Source organism: Salarias fasciatus, chromosome 9, assembly GCF_902148845.1.
Source record: "Salarias fasciatus chromosome 9, fSalaFa1.1, whole genome shotgun sequence".
Taxonomy (NCBI): Eukaryota; Metazoa; Chordata; class Actinopteri; order Blenniiformes; family Blenniidae; genus Salarias; species Salarias fasciatus.
In genome coordinates, this window is record NC_043753.1 from 8,367,522 (window position 1) to 8,387,026 (window position 19,505).

The 19,505-nt window shown below is 41.7% G+C and overlaps 1 protein-coding gene across 2 annotated transcripts in view; it reads right to left on the bottom strand.

Annotated features, from left to right (window-relative positions):
• LOC115394293 (cadherin-18) overlaps window positions 1-19,505 on the bottom strand; it is a 91,348-nt gene that overhangs the window by 2,624 nt on the left and 69,219 nt on the right. For both annotated transcript variants that reach the window (XM_030099579.1, XM_030099578.1), the window contains exon 10: window positions 6,902-7,153. In XM_030099579.1, coding sequence (XP_029955439.1) covers window positions 6,902-7,153 — 252 coding nt within the window. The remainder of the gene's footprint in view (window positions 1-6,901; window positions 7,154-19,505) is intronic.

Below are 19,505 nucleotides of genomic sequence, written 5' to 3' on the forward strand. Positions count from 1 at the left end.
GCTGACTTCTGCCCGGCAAACTTCTACCGGGCGAATCACAGCCCACGAGAGGCGGGCGTTAGCGATGCGTCATTCATAGTATACCCCCCCCCCCACCCAAAACAATCATGGTGGCGGCCGCAACACAACGAGGCTTTACCACGGCTCTGTTTGAAGTTTTGAACGAACTGAATTTGGCGCTGAAACCACAGCAGGAATCTGCTCTGAAGGCTTTTCTTTGACCCCAAATTCCACCGGACGCCAAAGCGTCGCGTCCCAGAAGTGCTGGTGTTACGACAGATCACCAGAATGGAGGCGCACGCCACGGCGCTGGTGATTCGCTTCAGGTCGCCGCTTCTAAACGGCGCGGCGCGGCGCTGCGCTCCCGGTGTGCATTGACTTCGGGAACAAGACGCCGGCGTGACGCGGCGCTTAAGCGTCCGGTGGAATTTGGGGGTAAAACGGACGTAAAACTCCATGCCATGATCCCATGTTTTGGACTACAAAACTACTACAACGGAGCGCTGTGTACGTCGCATTGTCGTTGCGTCACAGCCTCGTTTCTTGGATTGGTTCTCTCCGCTCAGTAGTCCCGCCTCTCGTCAGCCTGTTTGAAATGAAGCCCCAGTGGCGCGGTACCAGACTGTCTCTGTGTGTGACATATGAGGTCAGTCTGGCATGCCAGGCTAGCCAAACCCATCACTTCAGGTGAGTTCAAAATGTTGATGACTGCCTCATTAGGACTTCCTATATCTGTCCTCCAAACAATATCAGTGTTTGGAGACATTTCAGTTCATACAATGAAAGGTAAACATTAATTCAACGCTCATCTTTAAGCAGGTCAGTGTTAGTGACTGCATAGTCTTCAGACTGGGTGGAGGACAAGAGCTTATACTGGGGGTGTCAAACATAAGACCCTTGGGCCAAAATCGGTCTGCAAGAGGAAACATTTATTTATTAGAAAAAAATAAAAAATAAAAAATAAACATTTCTTAAGAGTAACGGAGACCCAAGCTAAGATACCGGTGATGCTGTGATTGAAATATTTGAAAAGCTGCCAATTAACCTTAACAAAACATGCATAATGCAACAGCAAAAGGAGAAGCTCTGCGGACATTTCACTGCATTTTGCACCAGAGGGTTTAATTACAATTGATTTCATGTTGAGGTTGCAACAATTTCCAGAGGTAATGGTTTGATTTTGTGAAATTTATGGGGGTTATTATCTGCTTCAAATAGGGCTGCATGTGGTCCCTAAACACCCCTGGGTTAAACCATGTCAAACTGGTCTGGTTAGCTAGACAAGGGTTAAACCACTTTAGTGGGTAGAAACTAACTGAAAATGCTCGAGCACTATTGGAATTAGTGTGCAATAAAACACTGCACCACCAACAGAGCATAAAGTTCCCCCTTTATGGTGTAATCATGGTCAGGATGGCCTACCAGGGGGTCTGCAGGGCTGCATGGAGTTCATGCTGGTCAAATAAATACATGCAAAAACCGATCATCAGACAGCTCATTTTATTTCCCAGCTGAGAAGAATACGTTTTGTCCAAATCCTGTTAAAGTCTTGTGTTTTTTGGATTCTGATCACACCTCAGACCTGTGACTCAAACTGACCTTCTGGAGCCAAATTTTATCACCCAAGCAGCTCCAGAGATAAAGTTAGCCCCGGGTATGAGCAGACAGACATCACCGGTGTGTTGTAGCCAGCAGGGATGCTCCCAGCCAAAACTAATAAACAGAATTATTATAGTCCGATTTCATTTTTACTGCTATTTCTTTATGTGCTCTTCTTTATGTTTTAACTGCAGGGCCTCGGATCTTAACGTTTCAATCTGGCAGGATAATGGATCAGTAAAACTGAAATACTCGTCAGGCCACGAGCAGCGATTGAAGTGAACGGTTAAATTCAGCAAACTTTTTCATTATAATCCTGATCTAAAAAAAAAAAAAGTCTGCGCCCAAAGACGGCACCTTATGACCAAAGCAATTACATACAGATCCATCTATTTATTTATATGATTTAGCATTAATGCTCGTGTGTGATTAATTTATGAAAAAAAAAATCACTTTACTACACATGTAGGGTTAGAAAAGGTGAAAAATGCAATTTGTCTGGGATCGTGCTTATCAATCTCAACCAATTAAGCGATGCAGGGATGTGTAAGTGTGCCAGGTGAGTTTAGTGAGTCACCGAGCAGACCGACGAGGAATTTATTTGGTTTTTCTTCAAATCTTGAATTATTAATCTGCTTGCACTTTTGAGTGGGTTTACTTTCCACCTGCAGTTCGCCACTTCGAATAACAAAACGCCAAACACCTTTATTACTTACTGGCATTTCATCCACCGGACTGCACTTTCCAACAGCTCATGATCTACTCGCACTCGCAGTATATCCCCACCCGCTGTACACACCATATAATGTAATACACTCCCCTACATTAATGGTCCATTCAGGCCCTTTCATGTGCCCAGCCAATAGCCGTGGAGCTCTAACTGCTGCTCAGAACACCACTTATGGCACCAGGGAGCATTACGCCAGTCAACGGTTATTTGTTTGTCGGAGCAGAAGTCATTGCGGAAGTCTAATTTATGTAGCACCTATATCCTCGTTGTGGAAGACTATACTCATAAGCTGGGGGGCTGTAATGAGGTGTCTAATCCAAATCAGAGTACGTTCCTTGTAATTCCTTCTGGTTCAAGAGGATGAAATGGAGCATATAGAAAAAGAAAAAAAAAAGATTGTGATCTTTTTACAGTACGACTCAACTTTTGATTATTATGCAATTTAATGTTTTAAAGCGCATTCATTCATCTTCGATCTTCTGGGGCAATAGAGCAAACATACGCATACACTTAGAAGGTGTGAAAGTTAGCTAGAAGGTGATAATTACTATACTTCATTAAAGTACCTGCGAGATGTTGAACTGTTTCAGTGAGATTAAAAGACGTAACAACACATAGGACCTGATCAGACATGAAAAATCTCCTAGAGGAAGGATGTGAAGCATAAGGCTCATGGGGTAACAATCAGCCGGCAAAAGTCTCCAATCCGGCCGGCCAAACAATTCAGACAGAAAGAACTGATTTTATAGAGCAAAGTTCTTAAAAGTAACAGACAATACTGAGACTCAAACTGAAACTACACATTACCCCATGTTCCCTTAATATCATACAGTCCTAGCTAATTCTAATGCTAACAGCTCCAAGCGTCCCTGTTTAAGCAATGTTTCATTCTATGCATCATTGTTGCTTCTACGTTTCATGCTTACACGGCAACTTTTCTGAAAATTTCTATTTGAATGAAAATTGCAAAATCAGTTAAAACAACGCAGTCAGTATGTTGGGCCACTAGTGGGTGCTGTTTGCTGTTGTAATGACAACACATACACATGTGCACAAAAAAATAATTAGACAATAAACACTAAAAATGACCAGCACAGGGACTTTCATATGGACAGACGACCACGCTGGATTGCTATTACGGGTGACTGTTCAACTAAAAAGCTACCAGGGCCTGAGTTCGACGAATAACAGCAGTTTGTCTTAAAAGTCAGTGTAACTTATTGCAGCGACACATGAATACCAATGAGCAGCTTACGAATGTTTTTCAAAAAACATTTTACTTTTTTTTTTCAATGAGTGTTAATACAATTTTGCATCAGTATTTGTTCAGTCTTGATAAACCAGCCAGACATGCTCATCCTGCATTAAATGAAAAAATATAATTACTGCAGTTTATCATGGTTTTAGCTTAATCCATTCCCTCGCTTAAAACAATTAGCAGTTGAATATCGTATCATTTTTATTTGAAACCAAATGAGTATTAGCATATGAAAACAGACCCAAACCCAAATGTAACTTTCAAATGGTTTGAAGTTATTCAAGTCATATGTAGAATGGAATTATTGGCTGAGTGAGCCCAGAGATAGCTTGCATCCCATTCCAGTTTCCCTCAGGCTTAATTAAGATGGCTTATTAGAGGACGCAGAGATAAAGCACGGCCTTTAATCGGACAAACGGGAAACAATCAGGCACAAACAAATTACGCTGACAGGCAACTCAGTGGCAAGAACTGAGTGTGAGCTGCGTTTGTGTAGGTGATACGACTATCTCAAGCAGCGAGTGTCACTCTGCGTCTCGAGAAACAACTTATATGCTATTTTATGTTATTTATTTTCATATCTCAGAGTTGGGATTCGCAGGAAATTTGATTTTAAAGTACATTACCTGAGATAGTTTTTTATTACGTTTTTTTAAAAAGTGAAAACAACAAAAACATGTGATCGTACTATGAGAATTCAACCAAATCATTTCTATCGTTAGTGCCATTTTTATGTACTGCACATGCTTTAACTCTCAATAATGTCAGACAAGCAGCAAAAAGTGCAATTAGTGCATGAAGATGGTCTTGTTGTCAGCGTGTGACATGATCCTCAGCAGGTTTAAACAAAGAAGTATCTTTTGCTCTCTTGAACTTGTGTCCTGCAGTCATGTCTAATTAATAGAGTTTATTCCATGGTTACAGCAATTCATTAAAATATGCTAAAAATATCATCATCAATGCTAGGTGTAAGGAAAGTAAACCGAATGATCAATATATCACCGTGTGATGCTTATATTTGCAGCATGTCAAGGACATCAGAGCATGATAGCAGGTGCAATTTGAGCTTCCGACCATTATGTCACCAGGACACCCACACTCAGCTATTTCTTCATTATACTTGAGAGAAGCACCGCGCAGAGATGGCGGATTATGAAAAATGGAGTGTGCACGACGCATTATGAAAAACGGCACGGGTAAGCCGAATGACGGCATGTTAATTGAACTGGAAGCTGATTTATGTTTTGACTGGGACGAAATCTAATATCTTCTGGGGTCAATTTCCATCTGACTGACATCGGGATGAGGGCAGAACCTGCAGCTGAAAACAACACAACCGGTTTCCCTTTTCTCATTCTCTGTCCATCCCAACTCAGAAGTGCCTTTTGCTGGATATTAGCGATTCAGCATGTGTCTCCCACTCAAGCATTTTGCACCGAGCGCTGGTGACGACGGCCTTTTGTTTGCCTCAGCCAGACGCTCTGGCAAGGAGGACGAAGAAAGCCAGTATGAATATGCATAACCTTCACGCCCTAATATCCACAGACAATCAAGAGTACCAGGAGAGGAAGGAAGAGGAGGAACAGCGAAGCGGTGATGTTTTCTACAGTTTTATCCAATTGTGTCCTACTGCGATTTTGTTGGCAGGGAAAGAAGAAACTGCAGGAAAACACTTCAGAGAGCTGATGGGAGATTGTTTACATCGGAAAATCTAAAAAGCTCCATTTGATCTTTTGCTTTGAATCCACGCCATATTCCACACACACACACACACACACACACACACACACACACACACACACACACACACACACACACACACACACACACACACACACACACACACACACACACACACTTCCAACTTATCTTTCTTTTCTTTTCTTTTTTTTGATGTGACCTATAATGCTGACTATTCACTTAAAGGATTCAGAGTGACGGGCTCACATTTGCAAGTTTATATTATTCGACGTAATGGTAAAGAATGGTTGCCATAGTGACAAGGCATGCATTTTCATTGACGGAGGACACGTTTGCTGTGTAGGAGTTGGTAACATTGAGGAAGCCCAATGCATTTTTATTTTTCCACCCTTACTTTTGTATTCATGCTGTGTGACACATCCTTCACACATGAGATCAACAAGAGTTGTATCTGTGTTGGCTGTCACCACATTTCTCCATGCTTGTGCTATGCTCTTGTAGTCACAACATGCAATGTCAAATATGAACTCGGGAGCGAGGTGATGGGGGAAAAAAAAGAGTACAGTTTTCACCCTTTTGCATATTATCGAGGGTAGTTTGACAATCCAGTATATCTGTATTTTTTTGGACTCAGAGAAGACTCACGACTGTGCACTCTTGTGCGGGACATGCTGGGAGTTTAGGAGGGATCTTTTTGCCAGTTAACCAGTCACTGTGTTTACAGTAAAAGCAATGTCTGTTCATATGACATTGTAACAAGTCAGAAGAGCATCATGTTATGCTTTTTGCAGATGATGCCATGCTTTTATCTCTACTGCAGGGCCTCCAGCATGCATATCAGCACCTCCAAGTCTGAGTCTTGTGTTTTTCTCAGGGTGAAAATGGCATATCCTCTTCGAGTGGGGAGAGAACTTTTACCCAGGCGGAGGAGCCTCGGGCAGAAGGATTGGTCACACATTCAGACAAGTTGAGAAGCAGGAGACAGCTCTCTGTACCAGGCATGTCGGACTCGGGGGGTCCCCGAATGGACTTGGAGACTGGAAGAAGTTGCTACAGAGAGGGACTCCTGACTTGTTTGCTTTCCACACTGCCACAACCCGATGCGGACCGGGCAGGGAAGGGAACAGTTGAGAAATCGTCCCAAATATCCAACGGTCAACTAATGTTATTCAGATTATCTAATTTTAAACTCAAAAAGTTTCCCCCTCAAAGTGCTGCAGGGTTGTCTCGATATTCCTTCAGCTGAATGCACTTTCTTCATGAATTAAATTGACCCTTCATCCACACTCTTTATTCCCTTCATCTGCTTTCTACTCATCTTTCCCCAAGTCTCCTCTCTCTGCCTCCTCCCTCTGCTCTCTCCTTTGTGTTTTCCTCCACACCTTCCCTTCTCCACTTCTCTCTACCCTCATTCCCAATTCCACCTGTGCCCTCACACGTCTATTCATCTCTCTCTCCTCCTCTGCCCTTGTCATAACCCTTTCAGACCCTTCCGCTCTCTCCCACTCCTCTATGGTCCATCTCCTCTGTCCACGGCCTCGGGACATGTGCCCCCAGGCAGCCGTCCGCCCCCTCCCTGTGCTGCATTCCCCACTGCGATTGTCCCAGCTTACCCAACAGGATGATGATGCACAGCAGGATGGCGATGAGAGCGCCCGTGCTGAGGCCCGCCGAGGAGAGGAACGCCTCGCTCTGGCACATGCGGATCCTGCCGTGGCGCTGGCACGGGCACACCCGCAGGGTCAAGGTGCTGGTGCCGCTCAGCGACGGCTCCCCGCCGTCCCACACCACAATGGGCAGCTCGTACAGCTCCTGAGTCAGGTGGTTGAATCGGCGCCGCCTGGCAATGATGCTGGCTGAGCTGTCTGTAACAAAAAAAAAAAAAACCCAAAAAAAACAGCACGTTTCAACAGGAAAACAGATTCTCTTGGCTTCAAAAAACAAACTGGTAAGAAACACTCATTAGCTAAGCGAAAAAAGTGAAGGGAAAAAAAAAAATCTTCACAACATGTGCCATTGTGAATCGGATTTTGAAGGATCTCGAGCCGGTAGATTTCTTCCTGTGCAGTTTCCCTGTGTGCCAAGGCTAATTAATTGCAAAGGTGTTCGTTTACTTTTTAATGTGCTGCAAAAGAGCAGTTCACCCTGGCCTCCATAGAAACTCTCCTGCTAATGGAGCATATACAAACAAGTGAAAAAGGCGGTTTGTAGAGGAATAAACAAGCGTGATGGAGGGAGGCTTTCTGACAAGACTCAACATGGAAAAAACACCATATTGACAGGAACCTTGATGATAATACTTGTCATCAGTTGGATTTCATAGGTCGATTCAGGTTTTCACATGGAAGCATGAGAGAAATATTGGTCCACCTGTTCACCAATCAGCCATGACTTTATGACCACGAGTCTTAAATTGTGCAAGTCCACCTTTTTTCATGCCAAAACAGCTGTGATCCACCAAAGCATGGACTCTCCTGGATATCTAAAACTATCCTGCGGTACCTGGCACAAAGACATTAGCAGAACCCTGGACTTTACAAAAAGGGGCCTCCATGGAGTCATGGGCATCAATAATCTTATCCATCTTGTTACCATTTCATGCTTTCGTGACCATTTTTGAAAGACAGTGACCGGTGCAGACTGGAAACAGCCCACAAGAGTTTTGGGGATTTAAGCAAGTTATTCAAATATCACACATTTGGTTCTTGTCAATCTCATTCAGGTCGTTATACTGGACATCTTTCTTGTTTCTACACCCACCAAGAGGCCCAATCTAGCACATCTAACACACATTTCTTGTGGAAGGAAATCCGGAGAACATGGGTCTGGATGAAAATGTTCTTCTTTTATTGCCTACATGTTGCCTTTTTCATTTTATTGTCCGTATTTCAGTTTGTGCCCATGAGCAGCAAAACTATGTTTTGTTGTTTTTTCGAAGCAATTAAAGTAAATACCCACTACATTATAATCAATTCTTTTCTAATCTATTCTGTGAAATCCACTTAACACTGACATGTATTATGCTGCTGACAGGAGGGTGGATTAGCCATCTGGAACTCAACCATCTCCAAAAAGGGAGAAAACACAAAGCAAAAACAAACCAGAGAATCTGTAACCTAAAATCTCTGCATGTGCATGAGTAACTTCAGAGCATGATGTCCAATATATTATTGGAGCTTGAATGTCATATTCAGAGTGATGTGGATTTTATTGTAGTTTTTATACCTCGACTTTTAGTATTTCCTTGCGTCGGTGCTGAAGATTACTGAGTGAATTTTCTCAATTTTAAATTATTCGAACAGCTTTATCAGAGCAAGCTTTAAAATATAATTTTATGTGGTTAGAAAGTTCGCACAGCTGCCAAATCCACCCATATAACAATGTTCTTGAGTTCACTGGGTCTCTTTCATTCTTAGCAGAACAGCCCCTATCTGCCGTGTGCTTTTTGCAACAGTACACATTGCACATTAAATTAGAAGTGTATGCTAAGAGGCTTACACCGAGACGTATACTTACACGCCACAACCTCACACAGCTTCCCATTAAGAACCTTAACATTAGAAGCCTCCTGATACACGAGAAAGTCTGTATGAATGCAAGAAAAGCCTCTTTATCGGAAGGAGGACAGATATAGAAAGCATAATGCACTGTTTTTCATAAACACACTGCAAGCTTAAATGGTTTTCTGCATTGATGCTTGTGTTGTTTGTACAGTTTGTTTGACTTCATTTTGGTTTTTATTCATCTGTCTTTTAAATTGAGTTGAGGGGTTACACCAAATGCGTCAAACATAAGGCCTGTGGGCCAAAACTGGCCAGCAAAAGACTCCACACCACCCAGTAAGCGGAATTGTAAAAATGTCAAAGGAAACATGGATCTCAGTAAAACAAATTTCTTAGTAGCGGACACAACACAGCTCTGAGATTCGAGACGAGACGTCGGCGATACTGCTGCTATCAAGCTCGCCTCAAAAACATTCTGTGAGGGTGAACTTTTAAGAACATGCATGCAGAAGGCTGCAAAATGCAACACTTAGCAATGATTTTTGGGACATTTCAATGTATTTTGCATGAAGAAAACTGGCTTTATGTTGAGATTGCAGTAATTTTTAGTTGCATTTGTTCAGGTTTGGAAAAAAAAGAGATTTTTTTTTAAAAAACATACACTGTCACCATAACAAAGAAAGACTTTGAAGTGTTATTATCTCTCTGGTCCAGACAAGATAAGAGTGGTCTTTATCTTGCTCATGGAAGGTAATTTTCAGGTCACCAATTTAACTCACTGCTTTTGGACATTGGGAGATTGTATGCATGCACAGGGAGAAAATAAAAACATGTCTGCACCACCATTCAACATCATGAAATGGCATTCTAAACAACAACAACAAAGAAAAAATATGTACTGTGTTTTTTTCAATGGACCCAAGGAACCTCAAATTCAGACTCAAACCTGGGATATGCTTACAATTAGAAGACCAGCATACTGTAATGCTGCTCTAAAGAAGCCAACAGTCTCTCAACTGGAATGTTGTATGTATGCAAATAGAAACGTGTTCTCTTCTCAACAAAAAGACTGCCACACAAAGACTCAAACTCGGGATCGGTACTTGTGTATTTATAATTAGAAGAAATGCATACAGGTTGCTGTTACATATGTGTTTGTGCTTGGCCCGTTTCCATGCTTTTGTTCTGCATTCATAATGCGATTGGCAGCAGCAGAGTTGACCTGAGAGTCTCTCAGTGAGGGAGGACCGTGACCTGCTCCTCAAAGGGGTCCGGGCTGCTTGTTTGTTGGACCACCAGAGTTCACTTGAAGACAACCTCAGAGAACTGACGGTGAAATCCGTAGGTGTATGACGGTTACATAAGTGAAATATCACAATAAATAAACCCAACTCTTCTTATAAAAGCAGCAGCTATTTGATTCTTTAACTGCAACCCGTGTTTCTCATCCTGCCACCTGCGTGAATTACTTTGCTCCTCACATGACTGAGTAGAAACTTGCCGATGACACATTGCGTGCCAGATATATATACTCGCGCGTTATTTTTAAGTTCTGAAAAACGCTGAATCGTGCACAAGGGCAACCTTCTCCCTTCCACCCAGTGAAAACACCTCCGCTGGTGCTGTACTATCGTGCTGCTGCTGTGAGACCTCTCCTCCCACTCCAATCTCTGCTCCATCTATGAATAATTATAATGATCGACAGTTGGAATGACAACACGTACTTCAAGCTTTATTAAGTCAGACTCTCGAACTATCACCGTATCAGCAAGCAGATGGGTGAACGAGCGGGGGGTATGGGGGAATGGAGTGCGAGAGAGATGCAAATAACAAGGAAGAGAGATGGGGGGGAAAGACGAGAGGCAAAGAGAGGGGAGTGGATAGAAGGAGGGGAAGTGTGTTTTTGTGTGTATGTGTGAGGAAGACAGTGCGGGGAGGACGAGTGAGGCGAGACAAACAAGCTCCGTTCGCCATCACGAGCCTCTTTACACTTTGAAGCACGCGGCAGCGCGGGCGTTCGTACACGCCGCGGCGAGGAGGTTCACATTAATTATGTCGTGCTAATTCCGCGTTTACCGTCCTCTCATCAGCAGGTCGGATGAGGGAGGCGGCGGGCTTGTCGGCGAACGACAGCCGCAGTCTGAGCAGCCATCTGCAGCTCCAACGCCCGAGTGAGCACGGCCGCAGGACGACTGTCTGGTGACGTCCAACACTTTGTCACATCTGTAGTTGGATTTCACAGATCACTTCTATTGATGCAAGTAAAGGATTTGCAGTGAAACTTTAAGAATTTTCTTAAAAAATCTTAAAGTTTCGCCTACTAGGTTATTATACCACTATTTTACTGGTCCATTCAACTATATTTTGCAAAAAAAAAACCCAAACAATTCCTGTAAAAAAATTACAACAATTTGAACAAAAAGCCAAGTTTAATGATATTTTCTGAAACACAGTGAAAATGTCCCCAAAAAATTGCATGGATGTTTTTACAAACCGGTGTTGAGGCTAATGATATGTTATTAATGGGGTAGATTTCATGGCAGCATACCCAGCATCTCAGCTCGGGTCTCAGTGAAGTGTTGTGTCTTCTACTCTTAAGAAATTTGTTCAAAAAAAACCAAAACAAAACAATGTCTTCTTTGACATTTTTACCATTTTCTTGCTTGTTTGGCAGATTGGAGCCTAATAATATGCTTGACAGCCCTAATTTAAACAAAGTTCATTGCAGTTTCGAAAAAAAATCAGTACAGTCCAATATAATCTCATAATCTTTACCAATGAATCCATGAATTGTGTCTTTTCTCAGAAATACCCAGCATGCATGTCTTTAAGGTTTGTTAAGTCAGAATCTGAATCACTAACTTGCAAATGGCCTCATTTTCCCCCAGTTTTCCAAAAGCATTAGCATGATGAGTCTCACTTACATAACTGTTGTATCATTTATGCATTCCATTGCCTCTGTTTCAAAATATAAGGCTGGGTTCATTTTCAGAAAGGCTGCATGGTGGTGAAGAGCCTAGAATTCGCTCTGCTCGGTGGGTTTTCAAATAAAAACAGAAAACTGCAATGAAAAATGCAACTTTTTGAAAATGCTCTGACAGGGTCTATATGGAAAAAGCAATTTTGTGAAACGCCTCTCAAGGTGGAACTTTTAAGAAACGCTCCAGTAAAATTGCAATTTTTGAAAATGCTACATCTACATGGAAAAGGGGCTAAAATATTTTTCTGAAACACTGCTACTGTGTGTACGTACCACCACCATCATAAATAACTGCTTTGCACATGCCCCAATAGATGGAGAACAATATTCAACTTTTTCCCCCATGATGGGGAGAATGTACATCGTCACGACAGACAGCGGACGGTAAATACATTAAAGAATAGCAAAAAAAAAAAAAAAAAAACAGTCAGAATTGTGAAAAAATATACAATGTTTACTTCTCCCTTAGTCAGTTTAGATTGATCTCAGGTTCTTGTTACCCTACTTTGGATAACGCAGGGTAGAAGATCATAGCAGTGTCTGGATTGTTGTTGACAGTATTAATCATTTTCTGTGCATTCAGTTTTTTACCAAGTACTCTATCTTCCTCCTTCAATCCACAGGCGAGCCAGTGTGTGGCGTGTGTGTGTGTGTGTGTGCATGTGTGGCTTTCTGTCTCTCTGTATTTGCCCGACGATAGACTGACGGCCTTCCCAGGGTGTACCTCACCTTTCATCCATTGTCAGCTGGTTTTGGCTTGAGCCCTTCGTGACCTTAAATCGGACAAAGCGGGTATTGAAAAAGAAAGGATCCGGGGGGCCTTTGGAGCTCAGCTGTGGTATCCGTGGTTGCTGTGACTCTGGCTAACACTCATCTGCTCATGAAAAATTCAACATCAGCCACAACTTTGCCGTTGAAGTGAATGACACGAATTATGTTTTTGGCAACTGGCACCTATGTGAAACTACGAATAACCATTTATTTGTCCAATCTGGATTGAGATACACCCCCAAGCAAATTGGAAGTTTCAAAGAAAATACTTCGGTCCAGATTTAAAGCTTATGAAGGGACTATTTTAAAGGTCCGGTCCGCTTAAGATGAAACTGGACCCTGAACTGAAATGTGTTTGACGTGCTCGACTTTGGTTGATCAACTTTCCACAGTTCTTAGCATACAGTAGCTTGACTCTGCAGAACAATGGAGCTTGGTCAAAAGAGCAAACCTAAAATAAACCAACAATAGACACATGCGACGCAACCGCATCTCTGCAGACTTCACACTTGCCTACACATGCACTTAGCTGGATTCCTTGTGAACTTTGGTGGGTGTGTGTGTAGGTGCCGCTGATGGGATTCAGCAAGGATCCGCTCTCCAGATGTCACTCTGTATGTAACATACAGTGCTGCGGTGCCAGTACTGTAAGAATACAGTATATATACTGTAAAAGCTATGTAGGGTCTCAAGAGAATCTGGCAGCCAATCGAGGAGCGGACCTAGGCCTTTCTTCTTCAAACTTCCAGATGGAAGTGTTTGTTTGTGAGTGTGGTGAAAATGAGTATTTTTAGCAACCTCTCATCTGTTCTCCAATATCACACAAGGCTTCATACCAGCAGTGTTGAACTCTGATCTCCAAGTAACACCCTCAGATCAAGGATTCACCATCTCAAGCATTCATCTCTAAACATTCTGCTCACATATCAAACATGATCTCGCACAGTTTTTGACAAATCCGGCTTTTATTGAAGCATGTCAGCGATATCAAAAGCACATGTTTGATAAAGGGAATCAAATTCTGAATGAACTCCATGTGCCAGATTTGATCAAACATGTTTGCAGAAGCACGGAATGAATAAACATATGCGGATGCTAAATATGTTTGAGGGCATATGATCAACACTCCAGACGGTGATAATAATTTGGTGAGGAGGTTTGCACAACATCTTGTGCAAACTCGAACACTGCTGTCAATGGAGTTTTTCTTTTTTTCAAAATTTCCCGTTTTTGCATCACTAGTGATTAGAAATGGAAATATATTTGGAGTAATCTCCTATTCATCAAAAATAATCCTCTGAAGACTGCAAATAACATCGCACATTTTTTTTTTCTGAAATATTTGGGAAAGTTAATTGTGTTTATCAATCTCAAATCCTCATCAGGCACAAGATCACATGAAAATTCTTCCAAATTAACAATGAAATGAAATGGTGAAATGACGGCAGTATGAATAGAAGTGCAGAATGACATGAAAAGGATTTTTTTTGGCACGGAAGGAGGCATTTTTTTTCAATGGATATCGTTGTATGGAAATAGCAGAAATGATGACAGGCTGTGCAACTACAAAATACTAATTCACACAAGTAAGAAATAAAATGAATATTCACAATAACAACAATGGCGGCCTCCAGAGTGGAATGAATCCCAGTCCATATTCTCCTGGGACTTGATAGTTCTATAGATGATCACCTGTCATAATAATAAAACTTGGTTTTCTACATTCATGAAGCACATGTAGAACATTTGTATGCTTTGTTCTATGTATCCTCCTTTCTGTTCAATTATTCTTATCACAGATTATCACTCATCACGGATCCTCCCTGCTTTGTGATGAAAGCTACTTTATCAGCACACAGGACCAAAAACATATGTATATTAAAAGATAACTGTAATAACATTAAACCCACAGCAAGTGGTGCATTTAGGTAGAACTGTACATCTTCTGTGTTTTCAAAATAATGTGTGTGTGTGTGTGTGTGTGTGTGTGTGTGTGTGTGTGTGTGTCCTGTAGGTGTGTTTTTGGGTTCTTGTCCCAGGATGCTGGTTTCATTCCATAAACTATTTTTATTATGATGTGTGTCTTGAATGAAATTTAATTGTTTTGGTGAGAGATCACACACCATGGACAGTTCACTGATGACATTATTAATTTTGACAAAAACATAATGCCAATCATGTTTGTGTCAGTTTTCAATTTATTGCTTTAGAAAAAAGTATCTGACATTTCATTTCTTACCTCTCTTCCCAGCATGAGACAATGTCGAAAAATACTACTCCAATGCGTGCAATTGCGAGGCAAAAAGTGGCGCTTAAACCGGTGATCAAATTGCTGTCATGAAAGGCGTGTGTGAAGATCGGACAGTGGAAAGTGAGGACAAGAGGGAGGAGGGTGAGGCAAGGGACATTGCACGCTACAGGGTCAGGAGGCGAGTGCTCGAGGAAGACCCGTGACAAGCCAGTAATGTGGGAAAATGGTTTGATCGCCTTCTAAACTCCAGTGTTAGATTGGTTTTCAGCTGCACATGACCGGCTTCTCTCTTCGCCTAAAACACACGTGCACGCACGCACACGCACAAAAGCTGCTGTTTCAGCAGACAATTGGTGTTTGTGAATCTCGACAGACAACTGCATGTGAAGAGTGTGTGACATAAAAGCTAATTAAACGTCCAACATATCAATGTCTCGATGGTGCTTCTTTCAATGCTGCTGATTAACTAATACTAAAAGGTCCTCTGCATGCACTGTAAGAAGATGCCTTCAGAAATCAATTGATCTATTTAAGTGTGAGGGTTATTTAGAGATCATAGGCTCCATTTAATTGCCTTTTAGAAGAAAATGTCAGCACAATGTGACAGATAACAAGATCAAAAAGGCATTCAATTTTCAGCCATTGTAACGCAGGCATCAGGAAGTTGCTTATATTTAAAAAGGCTTTTAACAGAACAGGTTTGCCGCAAAGTGCTTTCCCCGAGCTGCCGCGCAGAAGCACGCCCCTTGTTTATCAGCTTTAATGGTGCCTAATATGCTGCAGGAGCCTGACCCGCAGTTACTGTAGCTTCTTCTGACACTTCAATGGCGTCAACACGTGCGCGGCAGCTCGGTGCTGAAGACGTCCCGGCTTCATCTGCTCGCTTTGAATCTCAGTCTGTGTTTTTCCCGATTTCTTTTTGACTTGGCTGAAAATCAACAGTCAGCCACTGCAGCCCTGATTTGATTTTTGTGAAGCTGAGCTCCCGCAGTAACAGGTCTAGGCAGAAAAAAAGCACCAAAGGTAAGACAATAATGACTTTTATGACAAGTCTTAAATACTTTAGCACAGAAAATAGCTTAAAAAAAACACAATGCACATAAATCAATGATTCTTTTTCATAAACATCAATTTAATTTTGCACAGTTGGTCTTAATTGAGTATTTTTTTTATCTGTGATTTGTAATCTATTATCTCATGGATCAGTTAGGATTATGTTTCACCAAGGTTTGTTTTTGAGTTTCAAAAACTGGTCCACAGTCTCTTAGATGCAAGATGAAAGGGAGGCCAAACTAAAAAGGGTAGAAAAAGGTCAGTAAACACTCTTGGAAAGGTTTTTGCATTTACGTGGCAACGTTTTGAAAAAAGATGTCCTTTTACATGAAAACAGCAGAAACACTATAACCAGTGTAGTTGGCGTGTCAGGCCAAAAGTTGGCCTTCAAGTTCTGTCCATCTTTTGTGTTGATAATGTATATTTTAGTGTACAGAAGAAAGAAGCTGGTTATGATTCAAGAAATATGACAAAGAAAGGAATTGATAACTAAACAATAGCCCAGTGCTTCAAACTAAATATTTTGCTCAAAAGAGAAACTTGACAAAAAGTCAAAAGTTTCTGGAGGATCCACTGTGAGCAAACTGCAACTGAGAAGGAAAGGAGGTCATGAGAGAGTTAGTCGTGCGAGTGACTGAGAGGGATTTCCGTCACTCGCACAACAACAGAGGGGGGTATTAGGCCTTGGCACAGAGCCGCTACCAACTGTTGGTCTGCTACAACAGCAAAGAAAGAAGCTGCTTTGAGTGTGAAGAGCTTACTTCAATTATCAGACACAGGAGTCAACAGTCTGGCGCATTGTGCTGCATTTTCTATTTCTCTTAGTCACAGATCAGGTTTTAACACACAGTGGAAGTCTGAGGATATATGCTTTTTTACTTGACTGAAGCTACGTGAACTTCAGGTGAAGTGGCTCTTTATTCTGAGAAAATAAAGAATTAGGAGCAAGATTAAATGATGGAAATCTGTGAAGTAGGATCAGAACAGATGAGACATATGTAGAATATAATAGTTATTAGAACTGAATACTGTCTATGAATGCTCTATTGTGTGTTTTTGTGCCACTCGGAGAGGAAAATCTACTTCTTGTCTGAAAGGTGTCTTGACCATTTGCAAGTGAGTCAAATGTTTTAAAAAGATACTCTGACTGAAAACGATGTAGTTAGCATGCCAGACCACCAGTGGGTGCTGTTGGTTGTTATTGCAATGAAACCGCACACACGTGCACACAGAGAACAAACTGCTTTTGTGAAGATGTAACGAGGCCTTCAATGTACTGGAGGAAGCAACCCAGTAATGCCTTTTTTTTTTTTTTTTTGACAAAGCAGTGGCACCCAAGACTACTCTGTTAAGCGAAAATCATTCCATAGAATTTGATCATTGTCACACGATCTTGATATAATTTATTGGTGTTGCCTCACCATGACCTGCCCTACCCTGCATCTGATTGGCTTGTCAGCTCTCATCCCGCATGGTAAACATTGACTTTAACCAATCAAATCAACGAACCCGGTGATTAAGAACCAATTACAGACCGCGGAGACTTCATCATTCTTGGGTTAAAAAAGGTAATCTGGCTTGTAGATGCCGCTGAGTGGTGCATCATGGGGGATTTAGAAGGGAGTGTATGCAATGTTGACCGAACATAGGTGGGTGTATGTTAAACTACATCACTGCATATATGGCCTGCTGAAGTGATGCTGAGCAGAACAGATCAGAGACTGGTAGCAAAAGTTGATTCTTCACCACAATACTGTAAAGTAATAGTTAAACATTCTTGTGCAGTTTTGACAGAAAAGCCTTATTCTGAGGATGCTCTTGTGAAGGCATTAAACTGCTCCAGTGAAGCTGTGGTAAACAGAGCAGCCTGAAGGCTTTGCCGAGCAGCTGCTCCCTCTTTTATCTGGTCAACTAACCGTATACGTTGTTTCAGAAAACAACGCAGAGTCTCGAGCTGGTTGTGTGAAGAACTATAATGGTCCCTGTCATGGGGTTTCCTGAGGTTTCTTGTTCTGCTCTCCAGTTAGAGGCCCAGGGCCATTAAACCAGGCTGATGTATCTGTCCCTCAGTGACAGGGTCACTGAGCGTTCTCTCAGACCTAACAACAGCAGATAATAAAGCAAATGTACCAAAGTGATGGCCACAACTATTTGGGGGACGTGCCAAAGTAAGTTCTTGCAGATACATGACTGGACAAACAGAGCAGTCAAAGAATAGGTTGTGTTGGCTATATTTTCTTCTCTGAACATCGAATTGACTGTTTATCATTTCAGCTCGTCGGTTTTCTTCACAACTGTGTGAATCAAAACACAAACTGTATGTAATGACAATCTGTTTTCTTTCCTTCATATTACTAATTTCTCCCTGAGGAATTTCAGCACATAATGTCTCTTGAATAAAAACCTGTTTTCTCAGGTTCACCCTGACAAATGATTAAAGGACAAATAATTTTCTATTTACATGCCACAACACATAATCGTCCCTTTCCACAAGGGATTATATCACAGAGCAAGTCTGGAAAAAAACAAGAGCCTGTGGGACGAGACGCTGTGGAAGCTGAAGCTCAAACTGAAAAGCATCGTTAGTCAAACAGCAGGAGCCATAATAATACGATCAATCCTTCAAGAAAGAGGGGCTTCCTTCCGTCCTTCTGGGATGGCTCCGGAGATGATTCTGTTATCATGGATCCAACAACTTTACGGACAATGGTTTGAGAAATATTTTCAATTTGTAAGCATTTCTACTGCGGAAGCTATTGTATCAGGGCTTAAATTCCTCTCAAGCACTAAGCCCTCTGTCCCCGGTGGGGATGCTCATCCCCCCCTGAGGCAGATGTCCTCTCAGGACTGGCTCCAGGAGGACGCCCTGGAACGCTCTGACAGGAGCTTTCACTCCATTTAAAAAAAAAAAAAGATTACAGGGTTTCCTGATTGTCTGGTTGGCAATTTGTAAAGAAACCAAAAGGGGGTATTCACAGCATGACACCAGAAGTCATGATTAAAAACACAAAACAAAACAAAAAAAATAATTTTATTAAAAACACTACTTAAGAATGAAATGCCAATTCAATGAACAAATGACAGCTGCAGGAAGGAATCTGCAGAAACCTTTTTCCCAGTCATACCTTCATACCACAACATATCATTCTATAGTGGGATGCTACTAGTTTAATGTGTCTTGTTTGAGTTTTCTTTCATGTCCATGTTGTCATTGCTTCAAAACAGCATATGGCGAATATGCATGAGATGAAGGTGAAGAAATACCTCGTTTATTTCTCAATAATACCCCATGGGAACAATGTGACACTTACATTTAGCAAGTGTTTTTATTCACAATGTATACAGCATATTCACACCTATGGCAGCTTTGTCAGCTTATCAGGCGTCAGGGAGATGGTTAACTTCACGGGAACATCGGCAGCCTTGGACTTATCCGAGTTTCCTGCATTCTTTCTGACACAGGCAATGATGATGGTTTCATATTCATCAAGCTGATGTAACTCACTGCACACATATACGTTACCATACTGCACAAACACTTCTTTTTTTTTTTTCCTTTCAGATATTTTTTCGTCTTGATTTTGGAGGAGTCGCTTCTTGTTTGATGCATGACGTCCTTGGTGAGTGGGGCTGTGCAGGAGTTGAAGGATGATTCTGAG